At 36.3% G+C, this 22,613-nt stretch overlaps 1 protein-coding gene across 1 annotated transcript in view; it reads left to right on the top strand.

Moving 5' to 3' along the window:
• The window catches only part of TMEM135 (transmembrane protein 135), a 156,559-nt gene that overhangs the window by 65,765 nt on the left and 68,181 nt on the right, over positions 1-22,613 (top strand). Inside the window, exon 5 of the mRNA XM_054269751.1 lies at positions 2,354-2,419. Coding sequence (XP_054125726.1) covers positions 2,354-2,419 — 66 coding nt within the window. The remainder of the gene's footprint in view (positions 1-2,353; positions 2,420-22,613) is intronic.

Here is a 22,613-nt window from a genome sequence, read left to right as displayed (position 1 = left end):
AACCTTCTTTCAGGCAGTTGCAGAGAGGGATAAGGTCCTCTCTGAGCTTCTTTTCCCCAGACTAAACATCCCCAGCTCCTTCAGCTGCTCCTTATAAGACTTGTGTTCCAGACCCTTTCCCAGGGCTGCTACACTTCCTTGGTTCAGTTATGATTCTGTTTGTTTCTGCATTTGCAGGGCAGAAGGGAAAAAGATAGAAATTGAAGACAGTGTGGAAGCTTTAAAGAACCAGAAGTGTTACAGATAAATTTACATTTTAAGACTGGCAAAATTTTGCTAACTGATTACTTTTATCAGTAGTCTTTGTGACATTATAGCACTGTGAAGGTGTTAAAATATTCTGAATGGTTGCATCATGCTCTTCTACCTTGTAAGACATTGCCTTACTGAATCTCCACATGTTCACAGCTAGTTTGCTTTGTCAAAAGAATGCAGACCTGAACTATTTACTGCCAGTGTCCACCTTCTTCACCCTAAAGCTCACACCAACAGTAGGCTTGGGCTGATTACTGTTCTGAAAGATGAACTTCTTTAAGCCTCCTCTTGGATTTTGCACACTGAAACCCCCAATAGCGCTTTCTGCAGCCTTGTCATTGCCAGTCAAAGGCTACAGGTGGCCTCATCCCCGCTACGCAGTTTGTGTGGGAAGCTGTGTTTGTAGGGCTAATCTTCTTAGTCAAGGGTAGCCTACTGGAAGGCATCTGTGATGTTGCATTTGCTATTGCTGTGATTTTTCCTTATTTCTGAATGGTTTTGAGATCTGGCATTAACAAGGTGAGTACAAGTGTACTAAGAGAGATCTCTTACTAGTAGATGTAAACAAAAAGTCACACACACCAGTGGTTTTCAAAAGAAACAAAAGCAGCTTAGCTGTATTGACAGAATGCTCAATTTGGTTGAAACATCCCTTAAAATATTGGTGAAAGAAGCCAGTTTCGTGAAATACAAAAGACTGTGTGAGGTTCACTTCATCTCTCAGAGAAGAAAGGTTTGAGAAGCAGAATCACAGTGGAGCACTGCCCTGCATCCTTGTGGGTGTAAATGAAGGAATGGATTTTGCAGCCCAATGTTCTGGAGTGTACACATTCATTTACAGGTGTGTGTGGAATACATAAGGTAATTAAAATATCTTTTATTGAGTTATTTTCTGCAGAAAATTATGTAGGAAGGAATAAACCTCACTTAATCTGTCTCTTGGAAGACTGAGGAATTAATCTCAATAGAGATCTTTGATACCATATTTATTGAGATACAGCTGTCTTAAGGTAGTGTTAGTGGGAACCCAGCAAGTTGTGTGAGCATGGAAACACTGAGATGCTTTTTTTCCAAATCACTGTTTGGAAAGATGATCAACTACTGCAAACTGCTTTTATTTATAAACTTTCTAAATGTGGTTGTTGTGGTTGTTGTTTTTTTTTTCCTGAACAGCCTGCTAACTACTCCTTAAAACAGATCCTTAAATGTCAGGGTATTTTTTTAATTAGAACCAGAAATTAAAACCATGGTTTTTTGCAGTTGGAATTGAAACCACCTTCACTGTTTGCTATGGAAACAAGTTTTTAAAACAAATCTGTTAATTTGTATGCTGTTGTGCCAATCCATGAATTTATGTAACTTGCAGATTTTTTTCATGCTTTTTTCCAGCCAGCTTGTAGAAAGATAGGTGGTACAGAACCTATTATAGTTGATATTAAGCCAGTAACCTGTATCTGTATCAGAGGTATGTTTTAATCGTCTCACTGGATTAAGGAAAGGATGGAGGAACTAATACAAAAAGGTATTCAATCTAATTAAAGATAGGAGATTTCCCCAAAATTGTATTCCCTGCCATTTGCACGTGACAATGTTGTGTTTTATAATCCCACCATTACTGAGAGTTAAGAGGGGCTTTTAGGAATAGCACCACATCATATTATTTTGTCATACTCATTGGTCAGTTTAAATGTATATTATTAAACAGCAATTTTGAAATTAAGTTTCATGAGTCATGAAATACCATATGGTTGTTTTTTCCACAGTACCCCACTTTTACTTTACAGCTTCTGGAGAACAGTTTTCTGGGGCTGAGCATCTCTGACCTGCTCAAAGAGTCTTCTGGAACAGTTGTGATGTTGCCTGAGGGATCATGTACTGTTGCTTAGGCTGAGACCAAAACCCTCAATATGTCTCACCTTCCCTAAACTGTGCAGGTTGTTCTAAAGGAATTAATGGAGCAATTCAATTGTAAAAGAGGTGCTAGCAGAAAATATAAAAAATAGGTAGCAGAAAATATAAAAAATGTTATAACAAGTTGAAACAAACTGTCATAAGCTGTTTTTTAATGACTAATTTGTCCGTGTGTTTGTTGATGCAGGCCACAGAAACATTGTTCCGAATGGCAGTAGCAAGAGGAGCTATCACACCTTTAAGACATGGAGAAGTAAGGCTAAATAGATCTATTTTTTTTGTTTCTTATTTATGTGTGATGTAATGCTTTATTAATATAGTGTTTTATAAATTCCTGGAAGTCATACTGTCTTCAGGTAAGTGAAGAGAGCTGGACTACATATAACCTACATTCCAGTATTGTTTTAATGGAGAACAGGAACATAAATACTGCCCAGTCAGAAATGAAGTATTTTTCAAGGAATTCTCTATGCTTCTCTTTGCTTCAATCATTACTTAGCCATATGATAGAAGTGGCTCAAGAGAGCCTTTCAGCTGCTTTGCCAAGTGCTGGGTTCCAGTTTTTCACTGAATTTTCTCTATTAAAGATGGTCAAAACTAGAGAAATTCACAGGAGGTCAGTATTTGTTACTGGATAGCTGTGAAGGGCTTACTTCATCCTTTGTTCCTTTTGAGAAGTAGTAACTTCATGTAATATACAAAGTATTAACACATCAATTATTCCAGGGAGGATAAATGTATTGGAATTTTATGTTGGTCATACACACTTCTGTTTGTGGTGAACATTTTTTTTCGTTTTTTGTACAGTTTTATATCTGGTAAACATGCTTTTGAACATTGATGATTGAATATCTCCAATATGAGTTGGTGCCATTTATACTTAGGTTGAATTTAATTTAAAAAATAAAATACTAGAGTCAGTCATGTCACTGGAAGTGAAGGATGATCTGGGCATTGCCACAGCTGGATGCTACAGTGTGTGGGGGTTTTCAGTGTAAGAAACCTCAGTGTCTTTTCATGGTAATATTATTTTGATCAAATTCCTAGTAAGTTTGCAAAAAGCTCTTATCAGAGACACAGTATTCAGTCTGGAATCTTGACCTACACTGACCCTGGAGTCCCAGCTGTGCTGTGAAATGTTCCTTATGCTGATGAGGTTGCCTTAATCTCTTTTTTGTGACAAAATAATATATCTCTGCATCAGTGTCTGAAGATGTACCTCAGATATCGTGTCCTGCCATTGTCTGTAGTTTTAGCTTTTCTGAATATATGGGTCCTCTCTGAATTTTGTGTATTGCTGTTTTCTACAGAAGAATGTAATGCCATTTCCAGAAGTGTTAGTTACCTAATATGTGCATCCTTTCCAAATTCCCTGATTAGTTTTTTTTTTTTTTTTTCCAGTGAGGGGTATTCAATTTTCTATGTTTTATTGACCAGGTTGCCCAAAAGGTTTATGTAGTTACCCAGTCAGTGATGTGAATTATGGAAAAAGAAAATTATTGGTTTTCTTAAAGAGTAACTAATTGTACTGTTTGCAATCCAAAATACTGGGACAACTACAGATGCAATGATGTCTGTTGTGAATAATATTAGTAATTTCTGAATCTGATACATCTTCTATTGAGCCAGTTTAGCTCACTGATAAGGCAGAAAAAAATTAAATTTTTTCTTCAGATATTCCTTCTGATTTTTTTATCTGTTAAACCACCTCAAAGGCTAGAGAGAAGCAGAGGAGAAGAAGTAACATAAGTGGTGAGAAGATGTAACCATGGTTAGCAAGAAAAGAAGTGTAAGAAAGTCAGCTTCATGTTGGTGTATGGTGTCCTGTGATACTTTTTCTGAGATATTCCTGGGGCCTCAGTGGAAATGCAGTTAAGACTAAGCTAGATAATTTATAGATAAAACATGTAATAATAATCTAGAATTGGCTTTTTATGGAAGAAGGCAGTGGGAGAAACAAGAAAATACCTTTTTTCTCTCTTGTATTTTTATTGGACTTTATGCAGCAGAAAATGTTTTCTCTCAAGGGAGATATTTTCATTGAATTCCATTGTAATTATAATTCACTTAGTCTGAAAATGAGAAATTACATTATTCAAATGAAGCTAATTTTTCCAGAAGAAACATATAATTATCAAGTCATACAAAAAATTTTTTTGCTCTTCCAAGAAGTTGCTGGATGTTTGCACACATTAGTAGAAAGGGAGCCAGAAAAAAAGTTGAATATGAACTAAAGTTGACTGTATTCTGTTTGAGAAGTGTGAATTTGGCAGTGAAAAACAAAACAGAGAAACTTTTTAAATGGAAATTTCAAAATATGGAGGCAGCAATCCAAATGTGCAAAAGTGCTGTTCAACTTTCACATCAGCACTTAAAAATGTAACACCATTTAAAATTTGAGAGAAGGTAAAAATGTTCACTGCTAGAAGGCAAAAGTCATACCTGTTTATTTTAAATTAATAAAAAGATGGCATTATTCTTTCTGTACCTCTGAACAGATTATTGTGCAAGCATTTCTTCTACAGGCAACACAGGGTGCATGAAAAGCTGTGCATTATGACCCAGTTGTCATCACCAGGTGGATTTATAAGTTGGCAGTCCCTTTTATTTCTCCTTTCAATATTTCCTCATTCATTTGGCCGTATCAGGTCTTTATGCATATAGAATTTTTATGTTTTTCATTTATTTTCCTTGAAGAAATTAAAAAATGAGGATGTATACATTTGGTCTTTCTGCTTTTGCATGTGGTTTATAAAATCACTGTTAAGAGTTTGTATAATTATGCTGCCAAAACTAATTATCAAAATTGGGTACATAGTGCCAAAAATTATTTAACTGTGGAATATTAATCATAGAGGTTCCTGAAGAATCTTCTCAGCAGTTATTTTGCTCCTGGATGGGTTTAAGTGTAGTAGTATCTGTGGGAGGAATCAAAACCCAGAAGTAATTAATTCTCAGGATTCAATATGTTATTGTCTGTGTTAATTAGTTATTCCTATCAGTTATTTTGTTGTGGAGGTGGTGCACGAGGCAGAGCCCTATTCATTTCTGTTACCACTTCTAGCTGATGCCTAAATGATCCAAAAATTGTGGGAGCAAATGTCATCACACCAAATCCCATGGCTGTGCTTCTCTCTGGGAATCCTAATGTGCATTTCATTAATCACACAAGGCTGAGAACCGTGCATTTGGGGAGCCCTGACCTGGCACCACCTAGAGAGCTTCTCCAGATGTTTCTTCTGCTCTGGTCTTCATGCAAGAGGCTCAGGTCTGCTGCCCTCAGTTCCTCTCAGTGTTCAATCTCCTCCAGACAGGCCTGCTGTCTCTGTGGTGCTGGCTGATAGGGCAGCAGTGATGGGGTTGAGGAAACAAGAGCAGCAAATGAGTGAGGGGAGGAATACAAGGAGGCTCCTGCTTCAGAGGTGACTTTTTCTACTTTCCAGTTCTGCATTCCTGAAGCCTCTACTGCTGTGTGCCGAGTCCCCAAGGGAGAGCTGTAAGGAGGAGTAAGGGTTGTCAGCAATGGGCTGTGAGGAGTTGCTGGGTGCATGGCAGCAGGATGGAATACATTTGGCACAAGCTGAGATCAGTTTGGTGACTATACACAGAGAGAACTTCCAGAATTTTACTGGAAATGGCCAATTTTATTCACGTTGTGCCAATGATACACCAGAACCAGTGTCACATAGGCTGTGGATATCTTGTGGAGATGCTGAACAGGAAGAAGAGATCTGGTGAGGACAATGAGATCACAGCACATTGATGGTCTCAGGCCCTGTAGATGAGGGAAATGGATCTACACAGAGAAGGAGCAGGGGGACAAACTGAGAGGGTGGAAGGTTTAATGGAAAAAATGCATGAAATACATAGACTGACAGCCAACAGGTCTAATGGTAGAGTTATGATTCCCAGAGAGCCACAACTGATACCAGCCACGCATGACCTTTGTGGCTGTTAGCATAAGAATGTAAGCTTTTCTAGCCTAAAATGGCTTACTGCCTTGCAGTGCAATACATGCAACTGTATGCATTTCTATGGCAGTACATACCTGTGCTTGAAAGTGGACTTTGTTGGAAGAAGACAAGTTTTTGCTTTTGTTTAAAGCAATTTTTAAGAGATTTCACCATTCTGTGTGTTTTCTGTAAATTCAGTAATGTGAATTGCAAAGTTTTATGAATTTAGCCCAGATATGTGTAAAATGTAATTTCTGTGGATTTGTTTTTGTAGTTAATACCGGTGATGTGTTTGTGATAGAACACTTAGCTAAACATTGAACAAGGGGATCAGTAAGGGTCTTTAAAATGTGATTTCTTTAATATTTGTACAAATGAATCCATAACAGTGGGAACAGCAATATGAAGCACTCCTTTGTGCAGCACTGCTTTTTGTTCCGCAGATGTACTGAAAGAACCTTGGACAGGAGGGTGCATCGTTGAAGTGACATTACTGCCAGCTCAGGTTTTCCTTGCCCTCTTTCTTCACAGCCCACTGTGCCATAGCAGAGTGCAGTGTAGTCTCCTGGAAACTTGCCTGTGGAATTATAATCGTATAGACATGAACCTTTTGTATTATTAACAGAAACTGTGATGGCTTTTTTCATGAGAAGGAACTTCTTGATTTTGGCAATGGAGTGATTCAAAAGAGATATTAGGACACCTGTCATCATATTTAGTTGTGTAATGTGAAGATGACATGGAAGTAAGTATTCATTAAATGATAATCTCCTCCACATGAAGGATTGTTAGTCTCTTGAATTTTATCCTCTGGGGTTTTTCCTGTCCTGGTTAAGGGTTGTTGGCACACAGAAAACATGTGTGTTTTTTTAATTTAATAGATTGCAAAATGGTGTAAATTTAATTTAACCAAATTGTATTTCTGAATGTTGTGTAAGATCCAAAATGCCAGTAGGTTTCAGTATTAAATTCTCATATAAAATTACCCCCTTATATTTGAAAGGTATTTGCAAAACTAAAGAAAGGGTTTGGTTGCAGGCAGGTCTGAGTGCCTGTTCATCTAGAGTGAAGCCCCTTCTCTCTGTCCTAAGAAAATAATGTTTAATTTTTAACTTTTTCAAAAGAAATGTGTTCAAAAAATTCAAAATTAAAAAGTTATCCTATAAGAGTGTTCTGAACCATTAATTAACAGCTCAAATTATTGGCATGCATAGTTATAGCTTTCTCATTAGTGAAATCTATTTCGGAAGTAGTATAGAGCCTGTCTTTTATAACTTCTTCTAAAGAAGAAGCAATGGAAAAAATGTATCCACAAGAATAGAACTATTTTATAGTCCTTTGGCTTAAGGTTTTGGTCTGGGGCATATGTGTCAGAAGTATTTTAAAGTAGTACTGGGATCTGGAAAATTCTTCTGGCAGGTCACAATGGGTAACAGTTCAAAGGTAATTTAATTGCCAAAGACTGGCATACCTTATCTATGTTATCTGGAAGTAAGTCAAAAGTAAATAATTCTTCTGATTAAATGCAGTGAAAACTAAAGCTTGATTGGGGAGAGAGGGAGAGAGAGGTTGAGAATGCAGTTGAACCCTGAGGAGGGAAACCAGCAGATTGCCTTTGAGGTATTCCAGTGTACAGTGTTCCAGTGCTGTTCTTGCCATGTGTTCAGTTGTGTGAAGGTGTTATTTGTCTAGCTTGCCCTGGGTTATCCATTTTAAGCGGCCTATGGATTTTTAATTAGTTTTTAGTCATGAAGAGAAAGGAAAATTTGTTTTAAAACCATAGTTGAATATCAAGAACTTTTCTGCTCTTTTAAAATGCCAGTTGCCTACAGATAATCTGTTACTTACTAAAGATCATCTCTAGCCTTGACAGAGTATTGATCTGCTCTAAGTAATTTTGTTGTGATAGCATTAGTTTGTTAGGGAATGTGAAAAATTAATGCACTGTAGGAATCATGGCTGGTGTAAATTTAAGGTAAAAATACCTGTAAATGAGAGAGTGGTTACATTTCAGTGGTTATATTGCAGAATATGGAGAGGTACTACTGAAGAAAGATATCACACAAGTTTGGGAACTCTGAGAACTTGAATTTCAAAACAGAAGTGAAATAATATCTATGTAACTCATGCTTTGTAGTTTTCTTTTAAGTGTATGGAAAATATAGTCTGTCTATTTTTCATGGAGTGGAACAATAGAATTTAGTACTTCAAGCATTTAGCATATCATGCTGGGCATTATTATTGTTGTAATTTTCTTTAGTTCAAACTCATGGTATGTATTTATCTTAGAATAGTCTTAAATTCCCTTAATGAAGTGTAATGCAAGGCTGAAAAGTAAATTAAATTATGCCCAGAGGTATTTTCCAGGTGTGTTTCACCAAGAAAGTATTGGCAGGGAGTAAAGTAAGGAGAGAATTACCTATTTTTTAAGATTTCTCTTTTTTTCCTTCCTTAGTACTTAGCCTATGTATTTCAGATTTCTTACTGTCTTGCATCAGCAAAGCAGCTAGTGCATGGTAAAAGTAGATAATAAAAAATTATGGCAACAAAGCTAAATGTAAGGAAATGTATTTAGCTCCCAATCTAGTTTTTTTTTTAGTCTTCTATGTCATGGCCTTGGAATGAAACTGTCATTTTGCTTTATACTTAAAACCTGTCCCCAAAATTGCCCCCTGCAACTCCATTGTTCTGCAAGAGAAAAGATCATGTGCAGGGAGATTTTTACTCCTGTATATGAGGAAAGGCAGAGTAGGTGCTACTGGAGCTTGGTGCTTGAATAATGCTTCTTTCTCACTTTGGTGGTGTCCATACTGCTGTATGTTAATTCATTCATAGAGTTGAAGAAATAGACAACTGTAAGAAGATACTTAACCTGATAAAACTAAGAATTTGTTCACATTCCTTTAGTAACACTCAATGCTGAGTGTTACTAAAGCATACATGTAACTAATCCTTAGTTTTTGTGCAAGTTGTTGGAAGAATTAGCCAGTGTCTGAATGTCCACCATTTTCAATAACACTTTGCAGTGTAAATATATGCATGTCAGCTAAATTACTGCTGTATGTATAGTCACAGAATATAGAATGGTTTGGGTTGGAAGGAACCTTGAGGAACATCTAATTCCATCTCCCCCATCATGGGCAGGGAGGCTTTTCACTGACCAGGCTGCTCAAAGCCACATCCAGCCTGGCCTTGAACAGTTCCAGGGATGGGGCATCCACAGCTTCTCTGGGCAGCCTGTGCCAATCCCTCACCACCCTCACAGTAAAGAATTTCTTTCTAAAATCTTATCCAAATGTTCTCTCAGTTTGAAGCCACTCCCCCTTATCCTATCACTACAGTGCCTGGTGAAGAAACCCCTCTTGGCTTCCCTATAGGCCCCCTTCAGATGCAGGATGGTTGCCATGAAGTCTCCATGCAACATTTGCTTCTCCAGCCACTTTGAAGGATGAGTGTCTTAATTTTAGTGTAAATGTTACTTACATTCAATGATTTTCAGCTAATTAAATATAATATTCCTTTTGTAAAACAGTGTTCTTACTCAATTTGAGTTACTTTATGCTTTATTCTTGTCCATGTGTTATATTTAGTAAAGTATTGTTGAAACAAGAAATAATAGTCATATTTGGTAAATTTTAATTGTCCTGTATGTTAACAGATTAAATAAATCAAAATGCAGTTAGAAATATCTTTTTTTGGGTTTCTGAAAAAAAGATGAATGTGCCTATAGTCAGTGAGAAAGCTTTTTCCATTCCATTCCTACCTAAACAAGAGTACTGTGATTCTGCGTGCTACTCTGTAAAGACCTAAACTTTCAAACATTTTCCTGTAGGTATAAAACTGGAATAATCCTACTTTTATTGGGCATATACGTGACTAATATTATATAAAAGATAAAATTTAAATACATTTCTCTTAAGCTGTAGAAAAATCAAATTACAATACCTAGGGTAAGCAGTTCCTGCTTATAAAGGCCAAGGGTTTTATTGTTCTTTCCAAAATGTGAAGATGTGGGAAAATGCTGTTGATAGGGAAGTTGTCTGCTAGGATTGGGAACCCAAACCAGGGTGTAGTTTTTCAATAGTGTGACATTATTTGGTGGCAGGGGGAAGAGACTCTGGAGCATTTCCATCACGTGACAGGTTGTGATCCTTACTGGGTGAGCACAGCTGGCTTCTTTGGGCTCTGTAATATTGGCACTATACTCCAGTGATCTGAAATGATTTCTAATTTAAAAATCTTAGGTGTTCTTCCTTCTTTTAAAAAACTTCTATGCCTTTGCTTTGTGAAACCATCCCTGTATCTAAATAACAGCATGAGAGCAGAACAGTCCAGCCTGAGATATTTAGATACCTTTATGATTGTTAAGGAAGTTATTGTTATGGGCAAGATCAAATACTGTTGCTCACTGTTCATGAGTGGGTACTCAAGAATCAGGAATAGTGGATGGAACATTGCTAAAGTTCTGTAGTAGTAGTCTGCACTGTTTCATTGTAATAACCTATTTTAATTTTTTTACAATATTTAATCACTTAGGAAGGATTATATTGTCTTTCTTGACTGATATCTCAGTGCAAGGTGATTGTGGTGGGTGAAAATCTGGTCTGCCAGCAGCAGGAATGATAGGGTGCATGAACTGCTGGAACAATTCTCCCACTCTGAACCATGAAACCAATCTGTTCTTGGCAGCTACAATTTTATGGAAACTAATTCTTTGTTGATGGAATCAGGTGAAAAATATATGGTTCTGATTAGCAAAGAGTCTGTAGAGTTTCTTGGTCATGGAGAACATTCCTCAGGCCATGTGCATGTGTTCAGATGTGTGTGACTACACATATTATTTGTGTTACATATTCATCTTCCTATATTAAAAATTATGGGCAGTTTTGTTTTTTAAATATACTGTTTTAAAAATATGTGTATTATAATTGATAACATTATAATTATTAAATATATGTTTATTATGGTAGAGTCAATATTTAGTTTTATTGTTCTTAAATTTCAGAAACTCAAGCTTTTAAACCCAACAACCCTCAACTTAATATTTAGTAGAACTACGTAGCAAAAACTCAAATATGAACCTTTTTTCAAGTACCACTGTTTTCTGTTGGAAATATGTATTATACAAGTGACTGCTTGGATAAAATAATGACCTTTCATTTATAAGTATCCTGCAGAGCTGCAAAAAGTAAACTGGTATCTGCAGTCTGACTAATGGACTGCTCACCACATCACCGCATGCAATTAAGCATAAGTGATTTTTCTGCTCAAGACAGCCTCAAGACTGATTTAGCAATGAAACTTAATTACTTCTAGTCCTTAGAGAAAATGGCTCAACAAGGTTGAGGTTGTTGGCAGGGCAGTGTGGGAAAGCTATTGCTGCAACTCCCTTCCCCACTTCTGATTTTCTGTTTGCAGTACTTAAAGCACAGTTAACCTTCAGTTAAGCAAATATTCCCACAAAACTGGTGCATTTTTATTTCTTTCTTTGTTACAAGGCTAAAGAAAAAGATAATGAAATATTGCAGTATTTTATAAGCAAGCATTCTGATCAAATCCCACTGCTTCAGACTATGGGTGAAGTTATTCTCTGCTAATGGAAATGAAAACTTAAACATTAGTTCTCAAATGCTTAAGTGTTAGTTAACCATTCTGGCCAGAGAAATCTTAAGCTGAAAGATAAAGGTAAATGCATTTGTACTTCTTGACAATTCAATATGTTATAGGTAAATTGTTCCTTTATTTTGTAGTTAGGTTACAGGAAAAAATGCTGCAGGAAATGAACATTACCGAAAAAATGAATCATATTAATAAACTACTTTATACTCAAAATGACTTCATTTGAGTTTTTAGGAATGTGTTATTTTTCAAGGAAACAGGAACTTTAATTCTGTGACTCCAAGGAATACAAGGAATACATCTGGAATAACAATTCAGAGGGACATATGGCATCAATTGCCTTATATTTTCCTATATGGGGGTTCTGATTGAAGTAAGAGGGAAAAGTGCTCATTAATTATGTGGGATTAAAAATGCAAATACTATGCTGTTTTGGATTTATGTGCCCTGTTAAAGAACTGTGAGTATGGAAAAGAAGTGGAAGCTCAGCAAAGAAAATTTATTTTTTTGTTAGTTGGTTGTGGCAATAACTTGCTTTATTTCTATAGTATATTTTTCACCTTAACAGCTTTGACTCCCTTAATCTTATCTCTTCATGTAGAGAAATTTCTCATTCACCTCTAAGATTGTAATTTACAAAAATATACAATATTGCAGTTGTAATTTTTTTGATAAATTTTCTCCTTAGTAATGCTCTAGGTCTTTCTCCTGTTAACAGCTATGGACATATTTATCAATGGAAATATTCATGGTAACAAAACAAACATATGCTGAAATATTTGCAGGAGTGTGCAGCATGAGACACTAATTCCCAAGGGCATGTTTAGCACATGCTCTAGTGCTTTACTCAGTGGGAAGTGAATTTAAGAGTGTGTATAGGTCCCCTTTATTTTAACAGTATTTAACCAAACAAGTGACTTAAGCTTTTTGCTAGGCAGGAAATTATAATTTAAGCACGTACTTGAAGGGTTCTTTTTTTAAATTTGACTTTTTTATCTTAGGTCAGAGCATTGAAAGAGTCATTGGAATCATCACTGTTTTAGCCTTATGTTTAGAATCTCTGGAATAGTTGTGCCTTATATTTATTATATTGTGTTATATATATACCAATTCTTTTTTTAATTCGAGCTTCTCAGGCTAGCATTTTCTGGGGTAATGAGGATGGTGCTTCCCATCTGTGCTCTGCCATGTCAGTTTTCCTCCTTTCGTGAAGGAGGAACAAGATCTTTCACAAAATCCATCATGTGACAAAGTAATGAGAGGTGGACCATAGACCTGAATTACAGTTGCACCAGCAATGTCTATTAGTAACTACATGAACTCAGTAAGGGACACTTGCCTTGGACAGTTAACTACCTGAATAAACTTGGGAAGAGGCTGGGAAAAAGTTGAGTATTGACATCTCCTTGAGAGGCTTGGGATAGGTAACTGAGTGACTGGGAGTCCGACAAGAACATGTGAAAAGTAAACTTTTGCTCTCTTCATTATATAGCCAAAATGCCACTCCTTATTTTGCAATAGGTCATGCAGTAGATGTACTTAATTCCTATCATAAACTAATTAATGGGTTACCTGCAGTGAAATATGGTCTTAATAACACACGTGGTCTCCTGCAGTTTTAGGTTCTGGTGGAGATGGATCCAGTGGCTTGGCAGCCTGTGTTCTTTTCAACCATCCAGTGATACAAGGTGATGCTGGCTGCCCTGGAAACTTCATGCTAAAAATTTAGGACTAATAATATTGTTGGGATATAGGATAAATCATACTCTTTGTCTACCTCTTGAATTTTACTAAAGTTTGTAAGCTAAGTTTCACTCCTAAAAGAAGAAAATCTTTTATTGGGTTAACAGTAACAGCCTTGCTGCCTCCTTTTGTTCATGGCTGAAGTGTTTATAGCAAAGGGAGAGATGCATTGTATTCTTTACAGAGCTCCTTTCTGGAAGGTGCTTTGACTCCCTTTCATGTTGGATTTTAAATCTCCGTTATTTGTTTGGAAGAAGAGTTCAACACTTCTGTGTAGTTTACTTCTCTGAATTTGCTCTGAGCTGTCATTTTGTGGTCTGTGCAGGATGGAACTGAACAGAGGCAGATGTGGAAATATTTCTTTTCAGTAAGATTATTTTGTACACAATGTACTCCTCTCTGTGGCGTTCAGTACAGCTCATCGGACTTCATGTAAATTTAGGACAAAAATGTAGACAAATAAATTTCCCTGTGTCATCTGCATGTCCTTGAACTCAGTTTCACTTTGGGATGACTGTGTGAAGAGACCATGAGTGGGTACAATTTTCCAGTCATAAGGAAAGTGCTTGGAATTCCTGACATTTGGAAGTGTTCACATATGTTTGATAAAATGTGAGGTTTACTTAAAAAAAAAAAAAAAGCTTTTAAGTTGCTGGAACTCAGAACTTTTATGTAATCAGATCTGACCCTGGAGCTGTTTATCAGACTTAAAGAAAGTGCCCTTCACTTCATTTGAATACTAGCGGTGATGTTTAAAGGAAAGATTGACTAATATCTCTTTCCATGTTCTTGGCCACCAAAGATCCTTAAGTTCATTCTCTTGTTTCATCTTGAATGACAGAGAGCCATTTAAAAATAACAGCTGGTGACCAATGTGGTCTGGTAGAGGTGGTGGGTATCAAGAAATAATTCCTGTGTGAGATGTCTTATTTTCCAAAGCATGTTCTTCCAGCAGTGAACTGTACTTGTGAAACTGGCTTAAATGAGTATTTTTTGCACTCCCAATATAAATTATTTCAGTTCCAGTGTATGCAGTTTCTACAAACAGCATTTGCTATCGAGATGCACAAAATATTTTTATTATTTTAATGTATCAATAATATGGGAAATACTGTTCTAGATAGTGGAACTTTGTGTACAAAGGACAGAAATAAAGGTATTTGATTCTGTTGACTAATAAATATTTTGATGTATATTAAAATATCAGTACATGATTTTAAAGCTATTAAAGTGCTGCTCAACAATGGACGTGGTGACAAATAGCTGGCTATGAAAAGGTTCCTGCTTTGGTCCCTTATCTCAATGCATTTTTATACCAAAAAAATGACAATTTGAGGTTACATTACTAATTCTGGAGTGAAAAGTGACACCTGTTTAGCATTTCAAATGCTGTACTTATGTCTGAAGCAGACAGACAGAATTTGGAAGTTCTGTCTTTGCATCTTCACCCTTCCCCATTTTTGTTTTCTCCAGTATTTAACGGTTGGTTTTTTGAAGGTGCTATCCAGACAAAGCCTTTTCTGATAGTAAGTAGAAAGAGCCTTTCTAGAGCAGATTTTCAGCTTCATCCCTGGAGTGAGAGCTGTGGCAGAAAAATGTGGTTAGAGGGTATCAGTGTTGCTGGAGTGGCACTGGGAGAACTGGGCCAGCCTGTTGAAGGGGGACTCTTTGGACTGGTGTCACCATCTGATCAGAAGACTGTGGGAAAGGTTGTCTGTGAGTTACAACATAATTTCTGTGCTGCCTGCTATTAAGATGTCTTCAGTCCCACAGCTCTGAATGTGAAAGGTTCCCTAAGAAGGGATTTTAGGAGAGCTAAACTTAGACAAAGCTGCTTTTATTGCTGAAATACCTCATTCAGTCATTTTCCCAGTATAGATGAGAGTTCAGATTTGTCTCCATTAATTCCCTCAGGGTATCTTAAAGAATTTTATGCAAGATCTCTAAAAAAGAAAGAATAGTGTTTCTGTTCTTATCTGACATTATATTAAACATTTGAAAATATACACATTAAACATTTGAGTATAGAGTAATGAATCAGAGTTGCTTCAATTTTTCTTTGACCCATTCCTGTATTGTGGGCAGATTATAGTATCAAAATACTGTAGTAAATCACTTAATAATTAAATTCTTTGTTGGTATCTCAGGAGTTTGAAATTCCTTTGGGTTTTCCCACCACCACCTTTGAAGATAAGGCCTGATTTGTCATGTGTTACGTGATTCTAAAGTAGTTTCTGCTCAGGTGACCTAGCAAGCAGATAAAAGTGGTGCTGTAATTGGAGGAGAGAAAATACTTTAAAAGTTTTTTCTAATTTAACCATTTTTTCTTTAATGTCTATAGATTTAGCAGAGTTTTACCCTTTCAGAATATACAAGCCTGTTTATCCAATTGTGTAAGGTTGCCTTAAACTGAATCAAAACCTTTCAGGTGTGAACATTTGTTCTTAATTTGGAAGCAAAAAGTCTTTGCTAAAGATTCAGTACTTATTATAGGTAAGACCTGAGAAAGCTTCTAATTTAAATATCAAAGCTTTCCAATGGAAAACACATTTTCAAGAGAACCAGAAGTTAACAGAATTTAATTCTCAAATATTTCTTTTTTATTTTTGAGTTGTTGAATTTTTCTGTTGTTTAATTTTCTGTCTTGGATTTGTTTCTCCTCAAAAGCATAGAGACCTCGGGTCAGATTTATAAAGGCTTCTTACATTGAATCTGCTAGTCTTAAGCCTTCATTCAGTTTTCATGTGATGTGTATGTGTTGTGAATTTAATTTTTTGTTTTACGAAGCTGAATGGTAATAGGTGTCTGTGATTTTCCTCCCAACAATAATTTTATGTGTGCTTCTCCCTTATGTGTGTAATGAGCACTGTATTGGTCAGTGTTTGAAGATGCATTTCATTGCCTCAGTAGTGAAGTAGGTGTTCTAGGAAATAGTATGAAACACTGCCAGAAGTTCTGGATGCAATCTGAGAATTGCTCTGATGTGATATTTGTATAGGGGTACCAAGCTTAGGAACCCGTGCAACTTCTCATTTAGTTTCTTGGTTTTGCAGTTTAAAGTAAAACTCTTGAACACAAAGGCAGCAACAGAAACCCTCTAATATATTTTTTGTTGATAGTTTTTGTGGTTTTTTTTTTTTTTTTTTTTACAAAAGGTAGCTTGTAATTAGGGTTGAAAAGGACTCTTAATGGTGTACTAATTTATTCGTCTTCCTTGTCCTGACAGGTTTAATTATTCCTAAGTATCAGTGAATAGACTGATGACTAGCCCAAAATTGACCAGTTCCATTGATGATTGGGCAGTAATAAAATTGTTTCTTCCATTTTGTTTCATCTTTTTTTGTGAGTTGTACTAGTGAATTATTCTTCCTCAGGTAACCTGTGTTTTGCTTAATTGCAGATAAGCCAATAAGACATTTCCTCTACTTCTTATGAGAGTTTTTTTAATTTCCCAATCATCATCCTGGCTGCAATTTCAAGGGCTTAAATCAGCTTTACTGGCTACAATATTTTCTCATAAAGTTAGATTAGAACTTTCTTTCCAACACATTTTTAAAAATTGAAGTAAAATTCCCTCCCTCGCGTAATATTTTTTCTTTCCTGGGTTCCTGGCATTTTTTCTAAACTTAAAATAACTCAACATGCTGAACTTTTCCATATTGTCTCCATCAATGTCTCCACTGTTATTTCCTTTTTCCCCTTTGCTTCAGGAAACACATTTTTCATGTCACTCACTGGCAAGGGAGTAGCTGATTTATACAAAGACCAAACCGCCTACCAAAATGATCCTCTTTTATAATTTCCAAAAAAATTGCAAATTTTTCTCCTTTGCTGCCTACCTGTCAACCTTTTTTAATGTAGTGTTATATTATGTTTTGTATAGTATAAGAGCTATCATGTTGTTATCCCACTACTGAGTGATTCATTTCATCTGATAGATAACTCCTGGTTGTGCTCTGCTTGGCTTGGTTATTTCTCGAGGAATGAGGAAAGATGCAGATGATCAGTTTCACTTTTTCCAGTGGATGAATAGCATAATTCTGCAAAAACATAATTTTGCAACAGCATTGATTTATGGCAAGTGATAAGGAGGTGGGGTGCAGAAAAGTGACAAGGGCATAGTCCTAGCTAAAAGAATGCCAGGAAACCTACTTCTGTGTGAGTGGGTAGAGGAAGAAAACTTATGTAATGGGAGAACAAAACAGATTACTATGTGAATCAGAATAGTTGATATATTTTACTGAGTCTTCATGAACTGATCTCATGATCAACAGACTTTTGTCCAAGCTCTGTTATCCTTGTAACAGAAGCAAGTGATTTGCACAAGACCAGAGCAGCATCAGTGAGTGCAGCAAATGCAGTAAGCTGTGCAAGAGGACAGCCTTGATTGTCTTCTGAACTCACCTGGTGCTCCAGACTCCCACTTGAAACAGTCTATACTTGAAAGCTTTGCTATTACTACAGCTGAAATGGAAAATAAGTGTTTGTTCTGAAAATGGCACTTTGCTCAAAGAGGTGATGCTCTGATATTCAGAAAAAAAAGCCAGAAACCTGACAGAGCATATGGATGCATACCAAGAATGATAGGAGAAAATACCTCAAAGACACAAACTCATGAACTGAAATAATAAGCATGCTATATTCCCCTTGGCTGACATCTCAAATATCTTTGTCGTGGTAAAGACTAGATGTTGTTCAGGCCCTGGTCACTGCAGAAATTGGATGCAGAGTCATCAGAAAAGTGGAGTACAATCACAGAATAATTAAGGTTGGAAAAGAACCCTAAGATTAACTATAACCTGGCACTGCCAGGTCCACCACTAAACTTATGTCCCCAAGTGCCACTTTCACTCATCTTTTAAATCTTCCTAGGGGTGATGACTCCACCATTTCTCTGAGCAGCCTTTTCCAATTCTTGGCAAACCTTTACGTGAATATCTTTTTTTTTGTAATAGCTAAAACAAACCGCCCTTGGCTACAGCTTCAGGCTTTCCCCTCTTGTTCTATTGCTTGTTCTGTGGGAGAAGAGTCCAGCCCAGCTGGGAAGGAACTTGTTTTTTAATCCTCCCTCCCGAAAGTTTTAAATCTGGAAAGGCTGATGCTTTTACTTAATGCCTGTTCTCTGTGTGAATCCCTTTGTGCATCTACAGACAGTATCATTTCAAGAACGATAATATACCCAATTTTATGCTTCAATTTTAAATATGTTGAGGGGTTTTTCCCCCCAGTATTTCTTTTGTTCTAAATGGAGGCTGAAATTGATAGTAAGTAGATAATCTAAAGTGTCAAAAACAATAATATCTTCAGTTATTATGTGATAGCATAATTTTGATTGCATGAATGAAGTACCTGAAAATTGTTACTTGCAAGATGTTGCTTAAAAAATACTAATGTGAGCACAGTAGTTCATTTTTGTTTACCAGAACTATTATATTTATTTTTTGACTTTCAACCAAATATCTATAAGGAATCTCTAAAGTATTAATCTATTAAATATGGTCCAGATTAACATTTTATCTATATTGGTGTTGAGTTTCTACAAGGGTTTTTTTTCTGTAATTTGATAGCTGAAACTATTGGTTCCTGTTTTACACTGGTATGTACTTGCTTGAGTTTGTGTAACCCGATCTATTTGTCTGAATTTTGGCAGTTCTGGGGCATGTGCTGCCTGCTTGACTCCACTCTGCTTTTGTTTCCCTAGTTTTCACTTCTTTAATGATTCCCTGCAGTCTGTGAACATTAAGGTTCATGTGAAGTCAACCATACCTTGTAGATAGTGATAATAATGCAAATAATGACAAATATGGGGGGTTACATGGTGTTTCCTGTATTTAATTTAGAGGCTAGGGATTTGTGAGCAGCTAGCAAGAATGTTGCATGAAGTTTGCTTTATCTTTAGGTTCAGATTTGAATCTCTGAGTATGTTCCTGTTCCCAACCCCCTTTTGTATTTTGCTTTAAAAAAAGCCTGTAAATTGAGCATGTTTAGGGATCTTCTGTCTCTGAGTTTGCCTTTTTTCATGTTTTGTATGTATTGTATTTCTTTACTTTTAGGGCTTTTGTAAAGCTGTTTCTATTTAACCACCACCTGAACCTGGGTAGCATGAAAAGGAAACTGGCCCCGCTAAGGAATAATTTTAGTCCCTGATGACAGTGAGAGTGCATGGAGGGAACACAAAATATTTTCTTACAGGTTCCAAAAAGAAGAGATGGCTCTAGGCTACAAATGCCTTTTGCAAAGTAGGAAGTGATGTGTACATGTGAGTGATTTGAAAGCTCAAAAAATTTCTCTCTCTACCAGCTGATGCTAAAAAGTAATTTAATATTACTGGTAACAGTGCCAGAAGAGGTAGCAAGGCAGGCAAGTTATTAAAAAATATCAACAGCAACAACAAAACTCCCTTTTTTCAGCTTTTTAATAAGTCTGTTCTAAATTGTAAGATTATAGGCTTCTGCTTATACTCTGAATGAACAGCTGTTGGAATATAAGGAGCTGGTGGAATATAAGGAGCTCTTGGTTTCCCCCGGAGAGCCCTTTTTCCATGCAGAGGTGAGTGCAGGGGGCTGTGGTGCTGGGTACTGCTGGGCTGTTGAGGTTGCTATTAAGGAAACAAAATAAAAATTAAATCCTTTTGTTTCTGCCTTGGATTCAGAGAAACTACTAAAATCTCTGAAATCCCTGGAAATTGTGATATAACAGTTTACTCAAAGATTTCAGGAGTATTTGTGAAAGCATTCCCTTAAATATGGAGTAATGAAATTTGATGAGATAACCTTATATGCCATCTTCTTTTACCTCAATTGTCTCTGTTATTAAGTTAGCAGAAAGAAGGCTTTGTTTCAGGATACTTTCACTAAGATATGCTGAAGTCTTCTTTTGGCTGATTGATTTGTTCTTATGTGCTCTATTGGGAAAAAAGGCACATCTAAATGTGATGGATACCCTGATATTATGCACTCTGTCATTTTACAGAGTAGGATGTGCACTTAAGCTGTTTTACAGGAAAGTCTTTTGAGACTGTTGAGGAAACAGGCCAGAAACATAATTATGCCAAAGCTGCTGACTTTTTAAAAAGAATTTTCAGTGATAATAGGATTTAAACTAAATACAGTTTAATTTCAATTCCATTGCTGCAATTTGCAGGAAGGAAATTGTACTTTGAGTTCACATTTTTCTGGGTTTGAATTTGTTAACCCCTTGTGTTAACCATAGTTGGGCCACTTTGTTTTGCTCTTCTTTTCAGTATTAAAGACATAAAAATGAAAAGTTGTGGTTGGAAAGAGAAGATTCTAGTGTTGTTGTATTGCATTTGGATGTTCTCATAGCTCAGTTATGCTTTTGAGTACAACTAAGATAGCATTTTTTGGTGCAATAGGGAACTGGCCCCACAATTTGTTCTTAGTCCTGTTTTTCTGTAAAAACTTGTCTGGGAGTGGCTGAGGGATGAAAAGATGTTTTCAACTGGTCATCCCTGAACCCAAGGGTGTTTGGGTTGTTTGATTTACATTATAATCATCCATTGTCTTTGAAGTTTAAATAGTTGTGTGGTTTTTTTTTTGTATAATCCTGTTTTGAATGCCATTTTATTTCATTAGCTGGGAGTTCATTTACTCACACCTTGGAATACTGTGTTTCTCAGTGATGACTTGGAAAACTTGAATCAGTTTAATGGAGCAAATATTGCATGACCACCTATGGGTACATTTCACCTTTTGCTATACTGCTTTCAGAGTACGTGTTCTATAATCAAAAAGCCTTTAATTTTGGGATCTTAACCAAATCATCTGGTCTTCTTCACCATTTGTGGTGCATCTACAGGAGCAGAAGACAGAGAATTAAATTGTTTCCTGTAAGAGTGATGTGGAGTGTGTGGAGCCCTGTAATCTTCACTAGCTGAAGCTCCCTGTGTGCTTCAGAGCAATACTTAATAATGAGACAGTTCAAAAGGGCAGCAGGTGTGTTCTGGAGAGCAGGAGGGAATCACCTGAGCTCTTTGCTCTTGTATTTGAAGATATTCCTGTTGAGTCTTTTACACAGTTCAGTGAACTGAGTGAACTCATGATGTGCTTTCCTTCACTTTTTCTTTTATCACAAAAAATCTTTCTAGAATTCTTGCACTTGTTCTTCATCCTTTTACTGTCAAGCAAATAAGACAGGTCTTTCAAATGTACTTGTGTTGTGGCTCCCTGGTGAAGCCAAGGAGGCTTGACATTTGTCTAGTGACATTTAGGACTAATTTGGGGCTAAGAATTATTTGAATGTAATATTTGAGGGGAAAAAATAATCTCATAACACTTTGAAAATGTGATGTTTTTGAAGATTCAAATTTGAAGCACTAATTTTACAGGAAAAAATATAATTGATGTTGTATTTTGGAGGAGTAATCAACTGCATTAAATGCAGATATTTCATTAATAAAATTGTTTAAATAATATTCTCTTTTCTCCTGTTGGTAAAAGTCATACATATAATAAGCCTTTACATTTTTTAAAATAATTTAAATAAGTTACCTTATTTTTCCATAAACAAAAATTCATTAATTTTTTTAGGTTATTAGTGCAGTAAGACATTTTTCAGATATAAGTTTTTCTCATGGGATAATTGTTTTGTGCTGCCCTGAAATTTGGAACATGCATATTAGAAAAGAGTTGAACTCACACATGCTCTATTGTACTATGTGCTTTGCATAGACCTGATATTTTTACTCAATGTTAGCTGTGTTTCTGCAGCAAAATCAAGTGTGAAACAGATAAAAAAAGCCACAGTTAGCAGCAGTTCAAACTTTGGTTTAAACGTCTTGTTTGTGGTATAGTCTCCAACGCTATTTTTAGCCATTAATTAATGTATTTTGTGTTTGAAAAAGCGGCGATACAGTGCTCCATGGCTCTGAGGTAGAGACTGGAAAAGATATGAGTGAGAGAAGGTGTTGCAGGAAAGATCAGACTTCTCTCTCAGCTTTAGCTGCTGAAAGGTTTTGTCCTTTCAGCTTGAAACTTACACTCAGGAGTGCTTGCTGAGTAGGGAGAGTCTAGATGAAGGAGAGCTCAAAGTAAATCCATAGTCCCTTGACAAACAGGAGACAATGTGCGTTCCCAGTCATGTAGTATTTGACATTATTTGCCTAAAATAATG

The sequence above is a fragment of the Melozone crissalis genome, unplaced genomic scaffold (assembly GCF_028551555.1).
Source record: "Melozone crissalis strain CALT ecotype California unplaced genomic scaffold, PUWL_Pcris_2 ptg000008l_1, whole genome shotgun sequence".
NCBI lineage: Eukaryota > Metazoa > Chordata > Aves > Passeriformes > Passerellidae > Melozone > Melozone crissalis.
This window is presented reverse-complemented; position numbering and strand designations above follow the sequence as displayed.